Below are 19859 nucleotides of genomic sequence, written 5' to 3'. Positions count from 1 at the left end.
TTGTGATTACCTTTCGATGTTTGTTCCTGAGAAATGAAATCCATGTCTCCTTTAGATTCGCAAACCAAACACAAGGAGCACATCAGAAATCCACTTGTGATGCCTTTGCAAATCTCACTGAAGCTTTGGAAACTAGAGTGATTTGGAAAGAGTCCCATATCAGTCTGTGTTTCCTCTGCCAGTTGCAGAAAATTCACAGAAGAAAAATTGAAGGAGGAAAGAAGATATGTGTGGTTGGGTAGTAAACACACTTCCCAGCAGGCAAGCTCTTGTGTTCTTTCTGCAAAGAGAGAAAAAAAAATCAAAAACAAAAAAGCTTTCTTTAGCTGTAGATTTTGGGCTTTGACATTTAAATAAACATAAAATAGGCTTTTCATTGTTCAGGTAGATGATGGCCTGCCTATGGCCATGTTTTGTTCTTACATGAATTAATATCTGCTCCATTGAAGCATTTTGTTTTTCAACTCGTTAATTTTCAGAGAACAAATATCCATGTAGAAACACATTTTAGTGATCTCCTGTTCTGGGAAAAATGTAAGGGTGTGTATGTCTGTGTTTGTGTATGTCTGTGTGTGTGTAGTGTATGTCATGTATGTGTCCCTGGAGGCCAGGAGAATGCATGGGAACCACTGGAACAGTTGGCGCTGCCTGACATGAGCATGAGCATTGGGAACTGAACTTGGGTCCTCTGCAAGAACACTAAGTACTCTGGGCCACTGACCAATCTCTACAGCCACTGGGGGAAAATTAACAGATAAATCTTAAGTTCTTCTGAATCTATCCATTTTAAAACAGTCAGTTGCATGGATCTGAATAAAGGATAGCAAAAGTCTGGACAGTGGTTCTGTGCTTGTTTCCAAGTCCACTAGAGCAAAGCACCACAACCTTGGCCATTGAAAACAAGAAATACTCTCTGCCGATTTGGGAGGCCAGTAGTTCAATGTTAATGGTCAACAGTCAAAACCCTCAAGTCTACCGTCTTTGAAGAATCTAGAAGAGCCTTCTTGATTCGCTTCTAACTCCTGGTAGTTGCCTGTATTCCTCGGCCTTTGGCAGCTGCCTGCATTCCTTGGCTTATGGCCCAACATGGTCTTTGTAGTCACAGTGATTTCTCCTCTGTATCCCTGCTTTCTTTTCTACTAGCTCTGTCAAAGTTCCCTTTGACTCTGCTTAACTAATAGAATATCACTGATAGAATATCACTGATAGAATGAATATATACATATACATATACACATACACACACACATATATATATATATATACACACACACACATATATATATATATATATATATATATATATATGGCTCTAATGCCAGTGAAGGAATAAACTTGCCAGTGAGAGTGACAAGCTTCCTTCTTCCATGTATACATGCATATAAGTACATACGTATGAACTGATAGAATGTATATATACATATATATATGAATGATAAAATGACTATACATACATATGTATAACACACACACACAGACACACACACACAGACACACACACACACACACACACACACACGATTTGTTAGAGTGGTTCCCAGACTGTGGTCCAGCTAATCCAACAATGCTTATTGATGGGGAGTCTGAGAATCCAGCAGCTGTTCAGTCCACAAGGCTGCTTTTCAGTATATGCCAGAATCCTCCAAAAGTAGGCTCTAATACCAGTGAAGGAATAGACTTGCCAGGAGAATGAGAGCAAGCAGGCAAAGACAGCAAGCTTCCTTCTTCCATGTCCTTTACCTAGGCTGCCACCAAAGGGCATGGTCCAGATTTAAGATGGATCTTCCCACCTTAGAAGGTCCAGGTTCAGATTTAGGGTGGGTTTTTCATAATTTTTGTTTTTGTAGTCAAGAAAAATCCCTCATAGGTATGCCCGGTGACTTAGGTTTTGGTTAATTTCAGATGTAGTCAACTTGACAACTAAGAATAGCCATCACAGCTTCTTCCTTATCCGGACATTTATGATTAAATATCATGCCCACATGAGTGATTCAGGATATCTCATATCAAAATTATTAACCACATTTGTAAGCACCCTGTTGCCTTATAAGGCAGAACTTTCAGGATCTAACAATTTGCACATATTGTCTATTATTTGGCCACCAAGAAAGTCTTTAGAGCAGCAGTTCCAACCTTCCTAATGCTGTGACTTTTTAATACAGTTCCTCATGTTGTGGTGACCCCCAACCACAAAATTATTTTCATTGCTACTTCATGACAGTAATTTTGCTACTGTAAATGAACCATAATGTAAACACCTGTATCTTGTGATAGTCCTAGGTGACCACTGTGAAAGGGTCATTGGACCCACAAAGGGGTCATGACCCACAGGTTGAGAACTGTTTAGAATGTCTTGTTCCCAGCCATGGGTGAGCAGTTCTTCTCTGTCATGCATTTCTGTTAGGACACACTTACTCAACACAGTGTATTGTTTAAATGCAGGCCTTTGGGGCTGGAGAGGCGGCTCAGCTGTTAAGAGCTAAACTAAAGAGCTAACTGGCTATTCATCCAAAGGACCGTGATTCAATTCTCAGCATCCACGTGGTGACTCACAACCATGTGCAATTCCAGTTCCAGGGTACCCGATGCCCTCTTTTGGCCTTGCTGGACACCAGGCATGCACATAGTACGCATACCTACATGAAAGCAAACTATCCATACACATACAATAATGTAAAAAATTCAAAATTTTAAACCTGTGTTCCAGATTAAATGTTTTTAAATGTAGAGGGGCCAGCACCCACATGGCAGCTCACAACTGTCTGTAACTCCAGTTCCGGGGGTTTTGACACCCTCACACAGACACACATGTAGGCAAGACAGCAATACACACAAAACAAAAGTAAATAAATAAATAAATTTAATCACACCCTTTGCCTGGGGGTAGGTCTTAACTGTAATTTAACTCACACAAAGAAATCCAAGCTTGTGGTGTAACTGAGAAGATCATTTAGCAGTGATGATCAATTAAGGAATAGGTAACACATCTTCCAGTGATCCACACATCTTCAGCTATTTTTCATATGTGATATAACTGACATGACCAATACCACCTTCCTGTGTCTTCTTCAACTGTAGTTTGGGGTTTCTAAGTAACACAGAGCACAGTGGAACAGCTACTACACTTTTTAAAGTGATTAATTTTAATTCAGCACCTTGGCTCAGACTTGAAGGAAGCCAAACTCGTGACTGATATTAAAGACATTTTCATTTAGTGAAGCTTATATTTTAATAGCAATTCCATAAGCACTTGATTGCTAGTGATTTGTAATATAATTTAATAAATTAGATGCTCACATCCTAGTCCTCTATATTTGGGACCATTTCTCTCATAATTCACGTGTAATTTCCAACTGGGAAGAAATTTCAAAACCAAGTTGTTAACAAAGATTTTTCTTATAGGAAACAAGTTGCATTCACATCAAGTTTATCTTGTGTAATACACTTATAATAAAAATCATGACGAGTTTATAACTGTAACATTATGTGGCCTTCAGTAACGATGTAAAAGGAGGAAGATGGAAACGCATCCACTGGAGAGCTCTCATTTTCCATTTTCTCAATATTACTAAAACACATGAAAAACATATTTCCTGCCACCTTTCCATCTTGCTCACTGGTGCTTTGATCTTGTGAAATTTTCAGCGTTTTGAATTTATACTGCTATGGCAGGACCTGGAAAGGAGTGTGAGAAAGTTTCGCTGTCAATATTGCAGTCCTCTTATTCAATAAGCAGCCAGCCAGGCTCTCCAGAATCGATGATATGCAGGTCACTTCATGAGGTTTGTAAACCTCAATTTTAAATACTTCTATTGGAAAAGGAGTAAATAGAGGACACAGACTTTCTTGATATAATTTTAAGAAATAAATCATTTTTCCCAACCACTTTTGCCATCAGGTTGGCTATATTCTCATTTCCATAAACAAGAGTTTATGAACTTAACTACCTCCATTAATATTCCTGGAGCCAGATGTCTACCTGCCCACTCTGAGAGATGCAAATGCATCCCAGAATTACTTCAATACCAAGTAGGCACCTTCTCTGAGGAAGTATGCAGAATACTAGAGTTAGGAAAACGCTTGACAGAATAGAACAAAGATCCAGGCCAATTACTTTCTCCTTTTCAAAGACAAGTAATCTGGGACACTACAGAATTGTATTTTCCTCCCTTAAATTTTACTCTAAGAACATATCATATGCATATTTGTACAAGATGCTTCATGCAAAATGGGTTCATTAAAGAATGAAAGTAACACCAAGCGGTGGTGGCATAAGCTATGGTGGTGCAGTCCTTTAACCTCAGCCCTCAGGAGGCAGAGGCAAGGAGATCTCTGATCTCTAGGCCAACCTGATATACAGAGTGAGTTCCAGGACAGCCAGGGCTACATAGAGAAACCCTGTCTCAAAAAAAAAAAAAAAAAGAATGAAAAGAAGTAAATATTAGTATCTCTATCCTCAAATGAAGAAACAGGCTAACACCTTTAGAGTTTTCCCACCACTCCCTGCACTTTAGCCTATTTTGGAAGCTTTATACTATGTACTCTACTGTGATTTGATTTTTTTTTTCTTAGTATGTTTTAGTCATGCTGGTTTTACCTAACCATAGTTAATTCGTTGTCTCTTATGAATGAATATATTACATAATTCATCCATCTTTTTGACAGTAACATTTGGGTTGTTTCCATTTTCGGATGTTCAAAATAATGCTGCCGTGAAGTGTAACTTTCATATGTTACTGATAGGAATGCAAAATAGCTCAACTACACTGGGGAACAGATTTTCATTTCTGTATAAGTTAAATATATACTTAACATATGGACTCCTAGGAAATTACACACACAAGTAAAAACATACACACGGTAGGATGCATCTATTTCACCTGGACGCGAGTTTCATGTTAGCTTCTAAATGTTATAAGAGCCAAGAACTGAAAACAATCCACATTTCCAGCACATAGTGAATCTAAAAAGAACTCCTGACATATGATGGATTATCACTCAGTGACAAAGAGAAGAAACTACAAGTAGCAACATGGATGAATCACAATGGTGCTTTGCCAAATCAAGTTAGTCACATAAATAACTGTGCACCACGTGATTCCGTTTATATGAGATTTAGAAAAATGTACAATAGTGTGGAGGGCTCTTATGGGATGGAGCAAGACAGAATGTTTTAGAAAGATGGAAAGTTATGTCTTAATCATGGTTACAATGTGATAGTTCTATTGGCGAATACATCTGTCACACTATATCTTGTAAATGTGTTCTCTTGTCCATAGCTGTGTTGATTGTTAACTGTTTATATATTATTTTTTTAGTTTGATGCAATTCCACTTGTCTATCTTAAAATATTTGTTCCCTGTGTTTTTGAGGACATTTCTAAATGTCATAACAAGGACCAATCAACAAGATTTTTTTTATAACAGTTTGACAGTCTTGGGTGTTACAATGTTTTTTGTTGTTGTTTTTCCAATGTTTTTAATCTCTTTTGAGTTGATTACATAAAGGTTCAAGTGTATTCTTCTATTATTCGTATTTTTGATGGCTTCTATTATCTACTGAAACAACTAAGTATTTTATGCTATATCTCATAGTTCTAATATCACCATTCTTTGAAAATCTGACTCTGCTGTCTGTTGATTTTTGTCTGTTGAGTCTTCATGTGCTTTAAGATTCTTTTAAACTCATTTTCTTTGGTATTTTATTGGGGAGTTATATGAGAACTGGCTTGAAGAATTTTTTAGCCTCCACAGAATATTAGTATTTGCCTCTGCTTGGCCTCTAACGATGAAGATCCAAAAGGTCTTCAATTCACTTCTTGCATTGGAATTTTTATACCTCACCCATAATGAACCTCAATATCCATATTATGGCCAGCTGTGTATAAGCTCTCAGTAAAGTTTTTTTTTCCTTACTTCATCCAAAGAAGAGACAAAATAATTTCTCCAACTCAGACATTTTCCCTATTGCTTGCTAAATAGCTACTCTAGGTTGAGTCTAATTTCCCTAATGCCTTATTAGTTTTCAGTTAGCAAACTGTCGGCTATTTTTTTAAGAAAAATATGGATTAATATCAGAGTATATGTATCCTGCCTGTAGCTTCATGATACTAAATGAAAGTCCAGTGAATACTACTAGTATTATAGTTCTAATAGAAACATTGCTAATATAATCACTTTGTGGAAAATATTTAGCACCATCTTATAAAATTAAATAAACCCAACACAAGGTACTCTAGCCCCAATATGATGATATTTAGAGGTGGAGTCTGTTGGGTAATTGATTCATGAAAGTAAAATTCTGATGAGTAGGATTTTTGCCCTCCAAAAAGAAGCCACAGACACAGTTTGCTCCCTTCCTGCCTCCTGGAAATGTGGGAGAAATAGACAGTCTATAACTCAAAAGCAGACGCTTACTCAAACCAGCTACACTGGCATCCTGATTGCATGAAGAGGAAAGGCTTGTGTACAACAGAATGAACATAGAGTCTACAGAACAGGAGAAAATTGATGTCAACTATACAGCTGACATGAAGATAAACATATAGAAACACACACACACACATGCATACATGCACGCACACACACACTCACTCACACACACACACAAATCCAATCAGTAAACAGGTAAATGTATGGACCGAGAGCTCCAAAAAGAAGAGTATCAAATGACCAACAAATACGTGTGTTCAACATCTTCAGCCATCAGGAAATAAAGACTAAGCTACTTTGAGATTCTACCTCAGCACACTCAGAATGGCTTACCCACCACCAAGGAAATGAATGGTGACAAGTGCTGGGGAGGCTATGGTGACAGAGAAATCCTTATGCACAGCTTGTAGGAGTGTAAACTGGTGCAACCACTTGAGGAATTTGTACTGCAGTTTCTCAAGAAACTAAAAATAGAGCTTGGGAGATGACTCAGTAGGTAAAAGTGTTTACCAAACAAGTATGTGCACTTATGTATAATGAAGATCAAACCTAGAGCCTCATACATGGGTAACATATGTTCTACCATTGAACATACAAGTGCATGGTGGCACTTGTCTGGAATTCCAGCATTCCTGGCAAGGTAGGAGGAGGTCAAGCCAGATTCCCCTTCTGCTCTTGGCCCAGCTACTTTGGAGGAAGTTGCGCATCATTAAAACAAGACAGACAAGGTAGAAGGTGAGAACTTACTCTCAAAGTTGTCCTCTGATCTCCACATGGGCATCATGGTACACACATATCCCATTACTACCATCATGACCAACACACACACACACACACACACACACACACACACTCAGAACCAATAAACTGCACTATGTCACTATATGACCCAGCTATACCACAGATATTTGTGCATCCATATTTATTGATTCACTAATCATAACAGCACATCTAGATATCCCCCACCAGAAAAAAATGGGTAAAGAAACTTGATACACACACACACACACACACACACACACACACACACATGCACACACACATGCACACACACACGCACACACACACCTCAGAGGTCTCTTCAGCTCTAAAGAAGAATGAACTTTTGTCATTCCAAAGGAAATGGATGGAATTAGAAATCATGTTACCCTACCCCGCCCCCACCCCCAACACACACATCCATGCCTAGGGAAGAAGGGAGAGCTGGCCCTGTGATCATAAGAGTGGAAGAACTATCCCTGACCCTCACCAGCTGCAACACCCGAGAGGGGCCCCACATCTCACCAGGGCATCACAATAGAGCCAACATTGTTGGCACAGGGGTGGGTGAGCCGGCCCTGAAGTTGTGAGCATGGGGAAGCTGTTCCCATTTCTCATCTGTCTTGTGGTAGCATGGGTGTTGGCCCCGCCATCAATGCCTAGGGCAGGGTGAGAGAGTTGGCCCTGTGGTCATAAGAGTAGGGAAGCGATCCCGGATCCCCACCAGCTGCCACGTTTGTACTCTGCCAGGGAAGCACAGTAGATGCAACTGTTGGTGGAGGTGTGGGTGAGCCTCTATCAAAATGCTGAACATGGGACAGCTGCCCTCATTCCCCATCTGGCAAACTAGTCCTACAGCTGCCCAGGCCCAAACACAGACCTGACCCACAGACGCAAAGCTGAAGGATCTTTACAACACAGGGTACAAGCCGGATGTCCAGGAGGAGTTCTAGGAGGGTGGCATCGAATGTGTAGTGGAAAACAGAGGCCTCAAACCAGACCAATAACTCTGTAATGAACACGTCCAAGGATAGATGTATGGACCAAGGAGTATATGGTGTGACTTACTGAATCTCACTGCAGCTTCCATGACGAGATTTTTAATTCCTTCCCCACCTACCCCCTTTATTTCTTAAATATTTTTTTCTCCTTTTATTTTCTTCTCTTTTTTTCCCTTGAATTCTGTTTTATTCTGGGGGTTGGGTGTGCTGGGGTGAAGGGCAGATTCAAAGGGATGGGGAATAAATGGTATCAAGATATGTGATGTGGAAAACACATAGAATAAATAAATTTTATTAATTTAAAAAAGAAATCACGATAAGCAAAATAACACACACTCAGGAGGACAAATACCACATTTCCTATCATAGAGACTTTAGAGTCTAACATGTTTATGTACAGGACACGAAGACACAAAGGGTGAATGAGAGGGATAAATGGCTTTGAGAGGAAAGGACAAGAATAGGGAATGAAAAGAGATGTAAGCAAAGTACAGAGATTATAGTATGAATAAAAATAATTTTTAAAGAAAATGTCATGATTTTCTACAAAAACAACAACAACAACAACAAAAATAGGCATACCAAGAAAGCATTTGCCACTCAGCCTCAATGCATGAGATGGCTAGAAGCATCCATGCAAGGGTTGCTGGTGTCACAACTTCATGGCTCAGTCAGTAAAGCCAAGCTTTCAGAAATGATTGACACAGTTGACGTCAGCATGTTTGTTGGCACATGTTGCCTACAATGCAGAGCAGTAGCATGTCCTCTTACAGCATCTTAAAACTACAATGATTCAGAAAATTCAGTAATGTCAGAACAAAATTAATTTATCTATACAATCTTTGTCCTTCTTTATGAAGATTTTTCAGACTAGTGTATCTTGAGAATAATGCTTTACCATGGCTGAGGGAGGTGTGTGTGTGTGTGTGTGTGTGTGCACTTATGTATAATGAAGATCAAACCTAGAGCCTCATACATGCCTAACACATGTTCTTAGTCATTGAGTGGAAATATTGAATCAGTTTAAAATGAGTTACATGTAAAAATATTTAGCCTGATACCTGGTTTATGGAAATGCATATATTTGTTAAAATGCTTATGAATTTTGAGCCTAAGGTCTAGGGAAATGACTCAGCCATTAAAGTGCCTTCCATACAAGCATGAGGATCTGACTTTGGGTACCCAACACATTTATAAAAACCAGCCCTGGTGGTACACATGTGTAACCCTAGGATTGACATTGGAAACAGTATCCCTTAGAGGTTTCTAGAAAACTAGTCATGTCAATTCATATACTCAGGTTCAGTGACAGGCCCTGTCTGAAATAATTAAGGTAGAGAGCAGTAGAGGAGATGTCTGGCATTGACCTCTTGCCTCCACAGACACCACACACACACACACACACACACACACACACACACACTTTAAATCATGAGCCAGATGCAATAGTGAACACCTGCAGTCCCATCACTTGGAGCCTGAAGTGGGAGAATCATCTGAGTCTAAGAGTTTGAGAGTGTCCTGGGCAATACAACAAGGCCTCTGCCAGCTTAAAATTTAAATGGCACATGTCCTAAACCTTATGGGCATAACTGATTCCATTTTTTTATATGAAAGAGTCAATAAGAAGAAAATTAAGTGCCTGGTTAGAGAGTAAGGATGACATTTCATCTATTGCAGCTCCCTCAATACACTGCCTTTAATAATAGAGACATAAATATAGTGAAGCCATGCTATGGACTTGAGGGTTTGTCCTATAATTCACAAGTAAAGGTCCTTCATTCTTGGTTTTCCTCAGTTTTACTGTTCATTATATTACCATTTCCACCAGAAAGTGTAACATGGAAGAGAAATAAGAGCTAGTGAACTTTTTGTGTGAGTTTGACTCGTCAAAGCAACATCAAAACAGCTGGATGCAGTGAGACCAGCTGTGTTTTCATCCACAGTTCTTCCCTGATTTCTGCAAGTCTCGGTTATGCTCCACTGTGTCGGCGCTTAGAAAGTTTTGAGATACTGATATGAGAACATTTTATTTGAAAATCAATAAGAATCATGGCTTCTCTTTGAAAGCGCTTTTACAGGCACGAAGAATAGTGGAGGGTTATTTGAACTCTGCCAAGTTATTACTTTTCTTGGCAACTGGAAACAGAAGAAACCTCTTCCCAGCATAGGCCTGGAAACAACATTAATGTTCCCATAACACCCTTTTACAGCCCATTTTGCTCTTAATTGTTTGACAGCTGGTTCTCTTCATGACTGAAGACTCTTTAAGAGTCTGCCTTTCCTTTAAGTAGCCTTGCCTTCCTAGCACAGAAGACTCTGTGGATAAATAAAAGATCAATTAAAGATCACCGGGGTCAACTTAAAGGTGAACCAAGATTCAATTTCAAATTTTATATGTATGTGTGTGTGTGTGCGCGCCATGTGCTATGGAGTCCAGAAGATGGTGGAGGATCTACTGGGACTGGAGTTAGAGACTGTTGTGAGCCATCCATGTGGGTGCTAAGAAAAGAACCCTGTAGTGGGATATTCGCTCAATTCTTTTATGCATTGAGCCATTTCTCCAGGCTCCTCCCCCTGACTCCCTCTTAAATGTTACACCTATCAAAATCAGATCTTCAGTGATGTAGAAGATAGCAGCAACTTGGAATCAAAATATACTCATCCCTAACTGCCTCTCCGTTCTCTACATGCGCTACAAGTGGGCCAAATTATCCATCTATTGCTGTGTGCTGGTTGCCTTTTAAACTAACTGAGGGTTTCAGAACAATGCTGGGAAATAGGTTATCTTGCCAATACAGCTTAAGTGACAAGCAATATTTAAGAAGCTCTCCTTCTTAAAATTAGACCAAATAACCAGCAATGTGCAATTGTAATAATTGAAGATTCCTACTAATAATTATTTCAATACTTGGATGAGTTCTTGATAATATATGATTAGATATGTTGCTGAATATTCAGCTTAAGGTTTTAGAGAGGTTTGAAATCAAATTTACTAAACTTTATGTACACACCATTCCTCCTTTAGATTCCTTCTGACATGGTAAAGACAGGGTATCAGTGATTGATTCATAAGTTAAATCATTTTATCATATTGATTCTAGAAATTAAAGTTAATAAAGCAATACAACATGAAGAAAAGACACAAGTTCCTATCAGGCTAAGACTAGCCTTGAGAATCTCAAGATTCATTTTTCTCTTTGAGAATACTCTCACTTCATCATCTAAATAATTGAACCAGATTCTTTACTTTATGATATGCACTGATTGACCATTCAATTCATTTCATAAAATAACTCAGATTAGTATTAAATACTGACATCAATGATCTGGAGTGATGGTGCATGGCTTTAATGGGAGCCAGATGCAGCAGGATCTCTGTGAATCCAAGGCCAACTTTGTCTACACAGTGAGTTCCGGGACAGCCAAGACTACATAGAAAGATACTATCCCAAAGAAAACAAAGTTAAGGAACAAAATAATTACATTCATATCTCCTTAGTTCAATCAAAATAAGGCTACATCTGTTTAGGTTATAGCAATAATCCTGATGACCATTATAAAGCATATTACACTTCTGCACGTGTGAAGCAATTTACCCAATGATCAACATTTTGTTTGTGGTGGCTTTGAGAAAAATTCCTTCCACCATAGAAGGACATCAGGAGAAGGCAATCGTTTGCTAAGGTTTTTGTTTGCTGCTTAGAAACAAAACAGCCAGATAATTGCATCATCTTAAGGAATCTGAAGAACCATGCTGTCCTCATACTAGGAAGCAGAAGTAGTTCTTTCCAGTTTAGGAAGGCAGCAAAAGTAGCAGTGGCAGCTGAGTGAAACGACATCACAAGTGACACGTGTCAAACATGAAGAACAGACACATCACTAACAGGCCCAGGAAGTTCAGTTGGCGTGAATTGTGCAAAAACTCTTCCTTCTGTTTACAAATTCAAAGGCCCACTAGTGCTCCAGCCATGTTGCTCTCTGAAAGTCTTTGCTCTGTACTGGACTTCTGGTGTCACACTCTGGCAGGAACTAAAAGTCAAAAGCACAATGCCTGTCTTTCTCTTCCCCACAACTGGTGACAAGCTCCTAAGAGTTACCACCTCTCACAGAGCACTAACCAACTAGCAGACAGTGTGTGCCAATTACCTGATTTTCATTAGATTCAAACTAATTTTTCAAAGCAATAGGAATATAAACACAGAAAAGGCCTGGCTTAGATAGCTACTAAATGTGTTTTTACTTTCTGCTCAAAATATCTTAAAAATAGGTTTTCTTTAGGACACATTTTCAGTCAGTAAAAATAAGCATCAAAAATATGCACTGTGCTTGTTTAATATGAGCAATATAAAATACCAAACCAAAAGAAAAAAAAGTTTAAATTCAATCATTTTTAAAATTGCAGTTATGGTGCTTATTTAGCAAAAATATTTTTATCTGGCTACTTAGCATCATTTAATATGCAACATTAAATAATCATTGCAGAATGTCATCAAATATAATTAGCAAAAGTATTTTTATCTGAATACTTAGTTCTTCATATATGCAATAATAAATATTCATTGCAGCAAGCTATCAAATATAAGTTTTAATAAATTTATATGATTTCTATTTTTAATAGAATGATGTTTTCTTTTTTCCTTTTCTTCTTATTAAATGCTAAGGATCATAATTATCACTTAAATATCCACAATAACATGTTTTCCAATCTCTTAATGATACATAAATAGTTTAAACCTCTTATCCTTTGCTCCTCTCTCCTGGATTTTCAATAATCATTAACAGTTCTTTAAAGGACTCTCATAATGGGTTCTGCCATGTTCCCAATGCTCACACACACATAACTGTTTGCCCTTGTACCTATCTAGTTTTTATTGTATATTGAAAATTCTAAAATTACTATTGTTTTTCCAAAATCATCAGTAAATTATTTGCATCAACTTGTGATCAAATAAATTCGATCACTTAAAAAATACATGTTATTTTCCTTAGTAAATAGTTTCCAGAATGTAAGAACAGACTTACAACTATTCCAAAGGAAGGAAACAGTTTAAAGAATAACTCATGTAATGGTATTATCTTCCGTCCTGTGTCTGGAATCTAAATACAGATTTTTAAATATTTTTCATTTTCAATTGTAACTATAACTAATTTCTAAGGCTCTGTGCTGGACAAGAATAAACTAAGATTTGGATCTCATTTTACTTAAAGGTATTTTAGATGTTGAACTTCATTCAGCTCACACAGCATACACCCAAAAAGATCTTGTCTGTCACCATTAGCTGACAATTTACTCTAAAGTAAAAAAGGAGAGCTCGGTTGTGATGATTTACTTACCTTTTGGTGTCTTGAAAAATTCTGGCAGGACTAAAATGAATGTGACCACAATTGCCACAAATAATTTAAAGAAAGCGGTTTCTGTCATGGCTACTCACATGACACAAATGTGTTTCCAACCAGTAGCTTGATACTCTGTTGCTTCCTGCTTCGAGTTTCATCTCTGTTCTACTTCAAGTTCCTGAGAGATTGACCTCACACTCACTTCCTTTTGGGTCAGACTTAAAAAAAAAAAAAAAAAGGTACCCGGAACTGAGTGAGACTTCTTCATTTTGAGTCACTTTGCCTAATAAAGCCACCCTCTAACAAGAGCTTCTGAACTATCTACTAAACAAGGGAGATGCATAAATGATCTTCAGAAGCAGAGGGGGTCTAGCTTCATCCAGATTTGAAGCTGTTTCCCATATTTACCAGTGTGTAAGAATAAATGTAAACCTACAACATAATAGCCAAAACTAAAAGGGCAAATGTCAATGGCATCCAGGTTTATGAACACCATTCGATAGTTTACTTATTAAATGATAGTTGATCTCACTGAAATGCCAGACGCTGTGTTGGAGTCTGGTGTTTAGAAGACAGTAAACACCACAAGAGATGAGAATAAACTAAAGGCTTGTGAAAATGTTAGGGTTTTGCTTCACTATTGTCTCTATAAGGGGATAGAATGTAACTTGTTATGTCTATAAACACTATGTTTACTATTACACAATCCACATTTCTATTCTCCTCGCTCAATAATAAACTCTTTCGTTAGTATAATCCCAGAGAAAGAAAATAGTTTGTTTTAGAATGTAAATGAAGGGCAGGGGAAACCATGCTGAATAAAGCATTTGTACAAGCAAATGTCTTTACTTAGACAATGCATGTAGTTAGCATCGCCACTGTTATCTACCCATCCCATTAAAATAAAAATGTATCAAATGCTTCCCTGCTTGGTCCCTACAGCCCCCAAACTATTCATTTCTGCTTAGCCTATACTTTCTTCTCACTAGTCCATTTCTAAGCTGTTTGGAACAATAGGTGGGTAAGGAGAAAGGACTAAAGGACAATGACCATGCTGTGAATATGCTCTATGAATCAACTGACTTGTTTTCTGATTGAATACCATGATTGATGTACACACGGGAATCCTTGCTTAGGGGATTTTAAGACCTGAGCAGTAGAAATAGGAATAGAATTTGCAAGCATATACTTTAAGAACAACATCAAGTTTCATTATGTGAACACTAGCTGATAGGAGTGGTTTCCAGTTAAGTACCAGCTAGATTCCTTGATACTCTGTAAGTATACATAGTCTTCAGCAACAGGGTCTTACTTCTGAGTCCTGGAGGATAACCAATAGCATTAGCAATAGTTTGTAATGTTTGTGGGGTCTATGGGATCCCTTTGGCCAGTAACTGGAAAAGATATAACTCATTCCTGGTGCTGGGGGTTTTACCTGGTAGCATTATGATGTCTAGTTGAAGTATTGGTTCCCTGCCCCATGATATGTAATTCCATTTAAACTTCTTTTATATACATATATATCTTAGGAAGTTTCTGTATGATTTTCCAAAGTTCTTTACAGTTAGTTGTTCTTGCCACAATTCCTCCTCTCCCCTGCCCTCCCAGCCCTGCCCCCATCATGCCTCCTATTCTAGTTTCCCCTTTATCTCTTTATTGTACTATATTCTATTTCTCCTTCCTTGGAAATCTTAATGTCTAGTCCTTCCCTTAATTTTGTAATAATGCCTTAGTTCACTCGGGAATTCTTATAGCCATATAAAAAATATTGATTGAATGGTTTTCTTTGTTGTAATATTTCTGCCAGGTCTGTATTAGTCACTTTCTGTTGCTCTGTCAAAATTTCTGAGCAAAATTACTTAAGGGAAGAAAGAGTATTTGGGCTTATGTATTGAGAGGCTTCCATGCATGCTCCTGTGACTCCATTGCTGCTGGATCTATGCATGGTAAGGCAAAATATGATGGAAACCATGGCAGAGCAAAGTGGCTCACCTACTGGTGGGCAGGATATGTAGGAAGAAGGGACTGAACAGAAATGGGCCCATTAAGAGCATTCCCCCAGCAACCCACTTCCTACTAGAGCCCACTTAATAATTCATGCAGTAAGAACCCCATGGATTAATCTGTTGATTAAATCAGAACTTGTGTGGTCTATTCATTTATCAAAAACCTTTCAGCTGGCAGTCAAGCCTTAAACATATGAACCTTCATGAAACATCTTTAGAATCTGAATCAAACCACTCAGACATAATGCATAAGGACATTCCCATGCATGTGAGCACACACACACACACACACACACACACACACACACACACACACAGAGAGAGAGAGAGAGAGAGAGAGAGAGAGAGAGAGAGAGAGAGAGAGAGAGAGAGAACACCACCACTGCCCTCCTCCCTACCACTCAATCTGGTTATCATATTTTTAGATACTTTAAAGTCAATTTTCTTGAAAGGCCCTTTGTCCTGGCTGCGATGATCGTATGCTCCGCACCTGGCTTCTCTGGTGGTGTCCAGATGGTGGATATCAGGAGAGCAACAGAAGGACCATAAATCCCAGACCACAGGCTGGCTGCTTTGAGGACACAGGGGATCAAAATCTTTAAGCCAGACTGTAAGACATGACGTTTGTGTTATCTCTGATTTAGCAAATCTTAATAAAGGTAATGTTATTGTCTGTGGTCGTTCTCTCTCTCTCTCTCTTTTTCTTTACATTTACATTGTGTGTTTATGTGTGTGTGTGTGTGTGTGTGTGAGAGAGAGAGAGAGAGAGAGAGAGAGAGAGAGAGAGAGAGAGAGCACATGTGCCAGTACCTTGGCATGCCTGTGGAGATACACAGGACAACTTTTGGGAGTCCATTCTCTCCTTACAGAGTGTGGGCCTTGGGGGCCAAGCTCAGCTCATCATGTTTGTTGCTGTAAGAAATATTAAATGAATCTTTTCCAACAAATACTGTAAAACATGTGTTTAGGACAAGGAATTCAAATCTTTTTATCTCCTTCACATTGTAAGACTTCTATACCAATGTTTTTGTCTCTTGGGCCAGTAAAACCTTTGTTTAAAAAGGCTCCTGATGCATTCCAGAAATTTGAAGGCCTGGAGCAGTGACCCTTTTCTCCTTGGAGCAATGGCCCCTTCTTCTTTCTTTTCCTGTGAACCAACTCTTCAGACTATCCAACCAGATATGATGGTAAGGTCAGGCCCCTGCCAATGGGAAAAGACACTCACCACCTGAGTTAGAATTAAAATTACTAGCAATTATAATTTCTTATGATTTGCCCGTTTAAGCATTCATATCTTTGTTGACTTGTAGGCCTTTTTCTCTATTGGAGAGTGAAGAACCAGGACACATCCACAATCAAAGCAAAGCAAAACCAAATTTCCAACTGTAAATAGTTCAGTGTCTAATGTCTGGGATCCACGCGGGATCTCCCAGTGTCCCCCCAAAGGGCTTTGATAGTCATCTGTAGCACACACAGTTTGTCTTCTGAGCCTGGACTTCATTCCACAGCTGCTGCCGTCCTCTATGATCATCCCTGGTACCGGCATCCCCAACATCCTGGAATCTCCTGCTGCAACTGGGCTGTACTTTCACCATTAGCTTTTGCTGGACTCTGTCCGTGATGCCAAGCTTAAACTTCTCTGCATGAGCCCTTCAGTCCTAGTCCTCAGCTGCTCTCCACCATTCCTTCATGCTTTCAACACCTTCTGGGTGACCCTCACACTGCCAAATTTGGCTGTCAGCGCAAGGTACAATCTTGGCCACCTCTAGAACACAACTTCTGTGTGCTGACTCCCAGGAACACCTCCCAGAAGATTTCATCTCAGTAATTCTGGTCTCTCCTTAATCAGTTTCTCAGCTCCAGCTGACCAGCACCAATTAACCCAACAAAGCAAAGCCTTAACTGCAGTGTTTCTGCTATCTTCATATCACAGCCAATTATTCAGCCCCAGCTAACCAGAACCACAGATTCCTAATTCAAAATACACAATGGCCCCACAGAGTCTTTGAGTGACTCTGGAACTTCATAAGCCAGGCATCCACCCTGTATTTCTCTTGAAACCCTTGTCTTCTACACTCCCTCAGAACAGCTCACCAAGTTTGAACCTTCCATGGATTTTCTAGCCCAAAGTTCCAAAGTCCTTCCTCAACCCTTCCCCAAAACAATACAGTCAGCTCTGTCACAGCAACGCCCCATTATTCTGCTACCAATTTTTGTCTCAGTTAGGATTACAATGGCTGTGATGAAAATGTGATGAACAAAAGCAAGTTGGGGAGGAAATGGTTTGTTTGACTTACACTTCCACATTATAGTCCATCATTGAAGGAAGTCAGGGCAGGAACTCAAACAAGGCAGGACCCTGGAGGCTGGGTCTGATGCAGAGGCCATGGAGAGGTGCTCTTACTGGTCTGCTTGCTCATCATGGCTTGCTTGGCCTGCTTCCTTATAGAATCTAGGATTAGCAATCCAAGGATGGTACCACTCACAATGGTTTGAACCCTTCCCCATCAATCACTAATTAAGAAAATACTCTACAGCCAGATCTTATGGAAGCATTTTGTTAGTTGAGGTTCTCTCTTCAGATGACTCTAGCTTGTATCAAACTGACATAAAACTAGCCTGCGCACGGCAGGTGGCAGGAATCCACTGACAAGCAGTTCAGAAGGACATGTTTCCTGGCTCATCTCTCCTAAAGAGTTTGCAAACAGCTCAGACATTTCTAAATTCAACAGCTCACGTGCAACTGAAGCAGCAGAACTATTGTGTCTGAAGCAGCCCCCACCCCCAATGGCATTGCTATCCCAAGAGGACAGCCTGGGCACAAGCCAGGAAGGTTTCTTACTGAGTAAACAGAGGGTTGTTATTGGGTAAACAAAGCCCTAAACTCAGCATTCCTCAGCAATCCTATGAGATGGGTAGCTGCTACTTCTCTTAATCTATTTCAATGGCCAACTACTTTGGACAAGAGGCATCTAGTTCCTGATTAGCTAGAAAAGCCTGGAATAGTTCAAAGTTCCCATTCTAACTTCCAGGCTGTTACAGCAAGCATACTGCCTCCTTCTTGCTACCTTCTCAATGAAAATTGATAAGGCTTTTTCCGCCGGATGTGCTGTCTCTACTCTCTGAGGCAGCCCGGTAGTTTGTTCTCCAATAACCTGCTTTTTCTACCGACAAAATGGTCAATTTCAGTGGTTTCACTATGCCTTGTTTACAAGAATCAGTGCAGAAGGTGGATCAGAACCCTGGAAGGTCCTCATGAAACCTTAACACAGCCTGTGTCTTAGTTAAGGATTCTATAGCTGTGAAGAGACACCATGACCATGGCAACTCTTATAAAGGAAAACATTTCATTTGGGTGGCTTTCTTACAGTTCAGAGGTTCAGGCCATTGTCATCATGGCAGCACGCAGGCAGACATGGTGCTGGAGAAGGAGCTGAGAGTCCTACATCTTGCAGGCAACAGGAAGTTGACAAAGCACTGGGCAGGTATCCTAAACAGAAAACCTCAAAGTCTGCCCCCACAGTGACATACTTCCTCCAACAAACCCATACCCACTCCAACAAAGCCACACCGAATAGTACCACTCCCTATGAGATTATGGAGGCCAATTATATTCAAACCACCACAGCCTGTTTACTTATTTCTAAAACTAAGAGTTATTAGAAGTCTTCACAAACTTAAAGTTTGAGTTGTCCTATCTGGCCAGCCTGTAACCAGGGACTGCAAAGGAATACAGGGTTCGGATTCTGGGTCACTTTCAAAGTAAAGAGCATCAGTGGATTCTTGGTGACACCCAGGTGTAGCTCATCTTACACTACTCTGTCTAGAGAAATTATGACCCTTCGGAATCTGCTTTGCACACAGTTCTACTGCCGACATTGCTGGGATTCTTTTAGGGAGAAGGCCAAGCTTGGTATTGATGAGGGCTGTTGCTTCAAACCTGACAGTTAGACAGAGTAAATGTGTAATCTTGTGGTGGACCTTGCAGTGGCTGCTTGTGGCTAAGGGTGGAGTGATGTGTAAGCCATACTGTTGACTACTTCATACTGTGGTTCTTGGGGCCCATGTTATTTTTTATTCCTACCATTTCATATTTTATAATGTTTGTGGGCTTTTGAAACAAAACTGGAATTCAGAAAATTTGAATAGGGAGAGAGCATTCTAACCCAGACACAAAAGGAACAAGGAACTCCAGACCAGAGTCACGCGATTCTTAAGGGATAGATGTGCTAACTACTGTGAAAGAACTTTGGCATCACTGTGCCTTAGCCTAGGAGTCAGGAAGCACAGTGGGTAGCAGTCACACGGGGGTACCTTTATCC

The 19859-nt window shown here is 39.5% G+C and overlaps 1 protein-coding gene across 1 annotated transcript in view; it reads right to left on the bottom strand.

The window, feature by feature from the left end:
- Positions 1–13690, bottom strand: part of Tmem156 (transmembrane protein 156) — a 33934-nt gene extending 20244 nt beyond the window's left edge. Inside the window, exons 1-2 of the mRNA XM_051174021.1 lie at positions 13529–13690; positions 11–280 (exon numbers count right to left, since the gene is read on the bottom strand). Of these exons, the coding sequence (XP_051029978.1) occupies positions 11–280; positions 13529–13616 (358 nt within the window). The 5' untranslated portion in view covers positions 13617–13690. The remainder of the gene's footprint in view (positions 1–10; positions 281–13528) is intronic.
- Between the last annotated feature and the right edge of the window lie 6169 nt (positions 13691–19859).

The sequence above is a fragment of the Phodopus roborovskii genome, unplaced genomic scaffold (assembly GCF_943737965.1).
Source record: "Phodopus roborovskii unplaced genomic scaffold, PHOROB, whole genome shotgun sequence".
Taxonomy (NCBI): Eukaryota; Metazoa; Chordata; class Mammalia; order Rodentia; family Cricetidae; genus Phodopus; species Phodopus roborovskii.
Note: the sequence above shows the minus strand (reverse complement) of the source record. Positions and strands in the feature narration are given on the sequence as shown.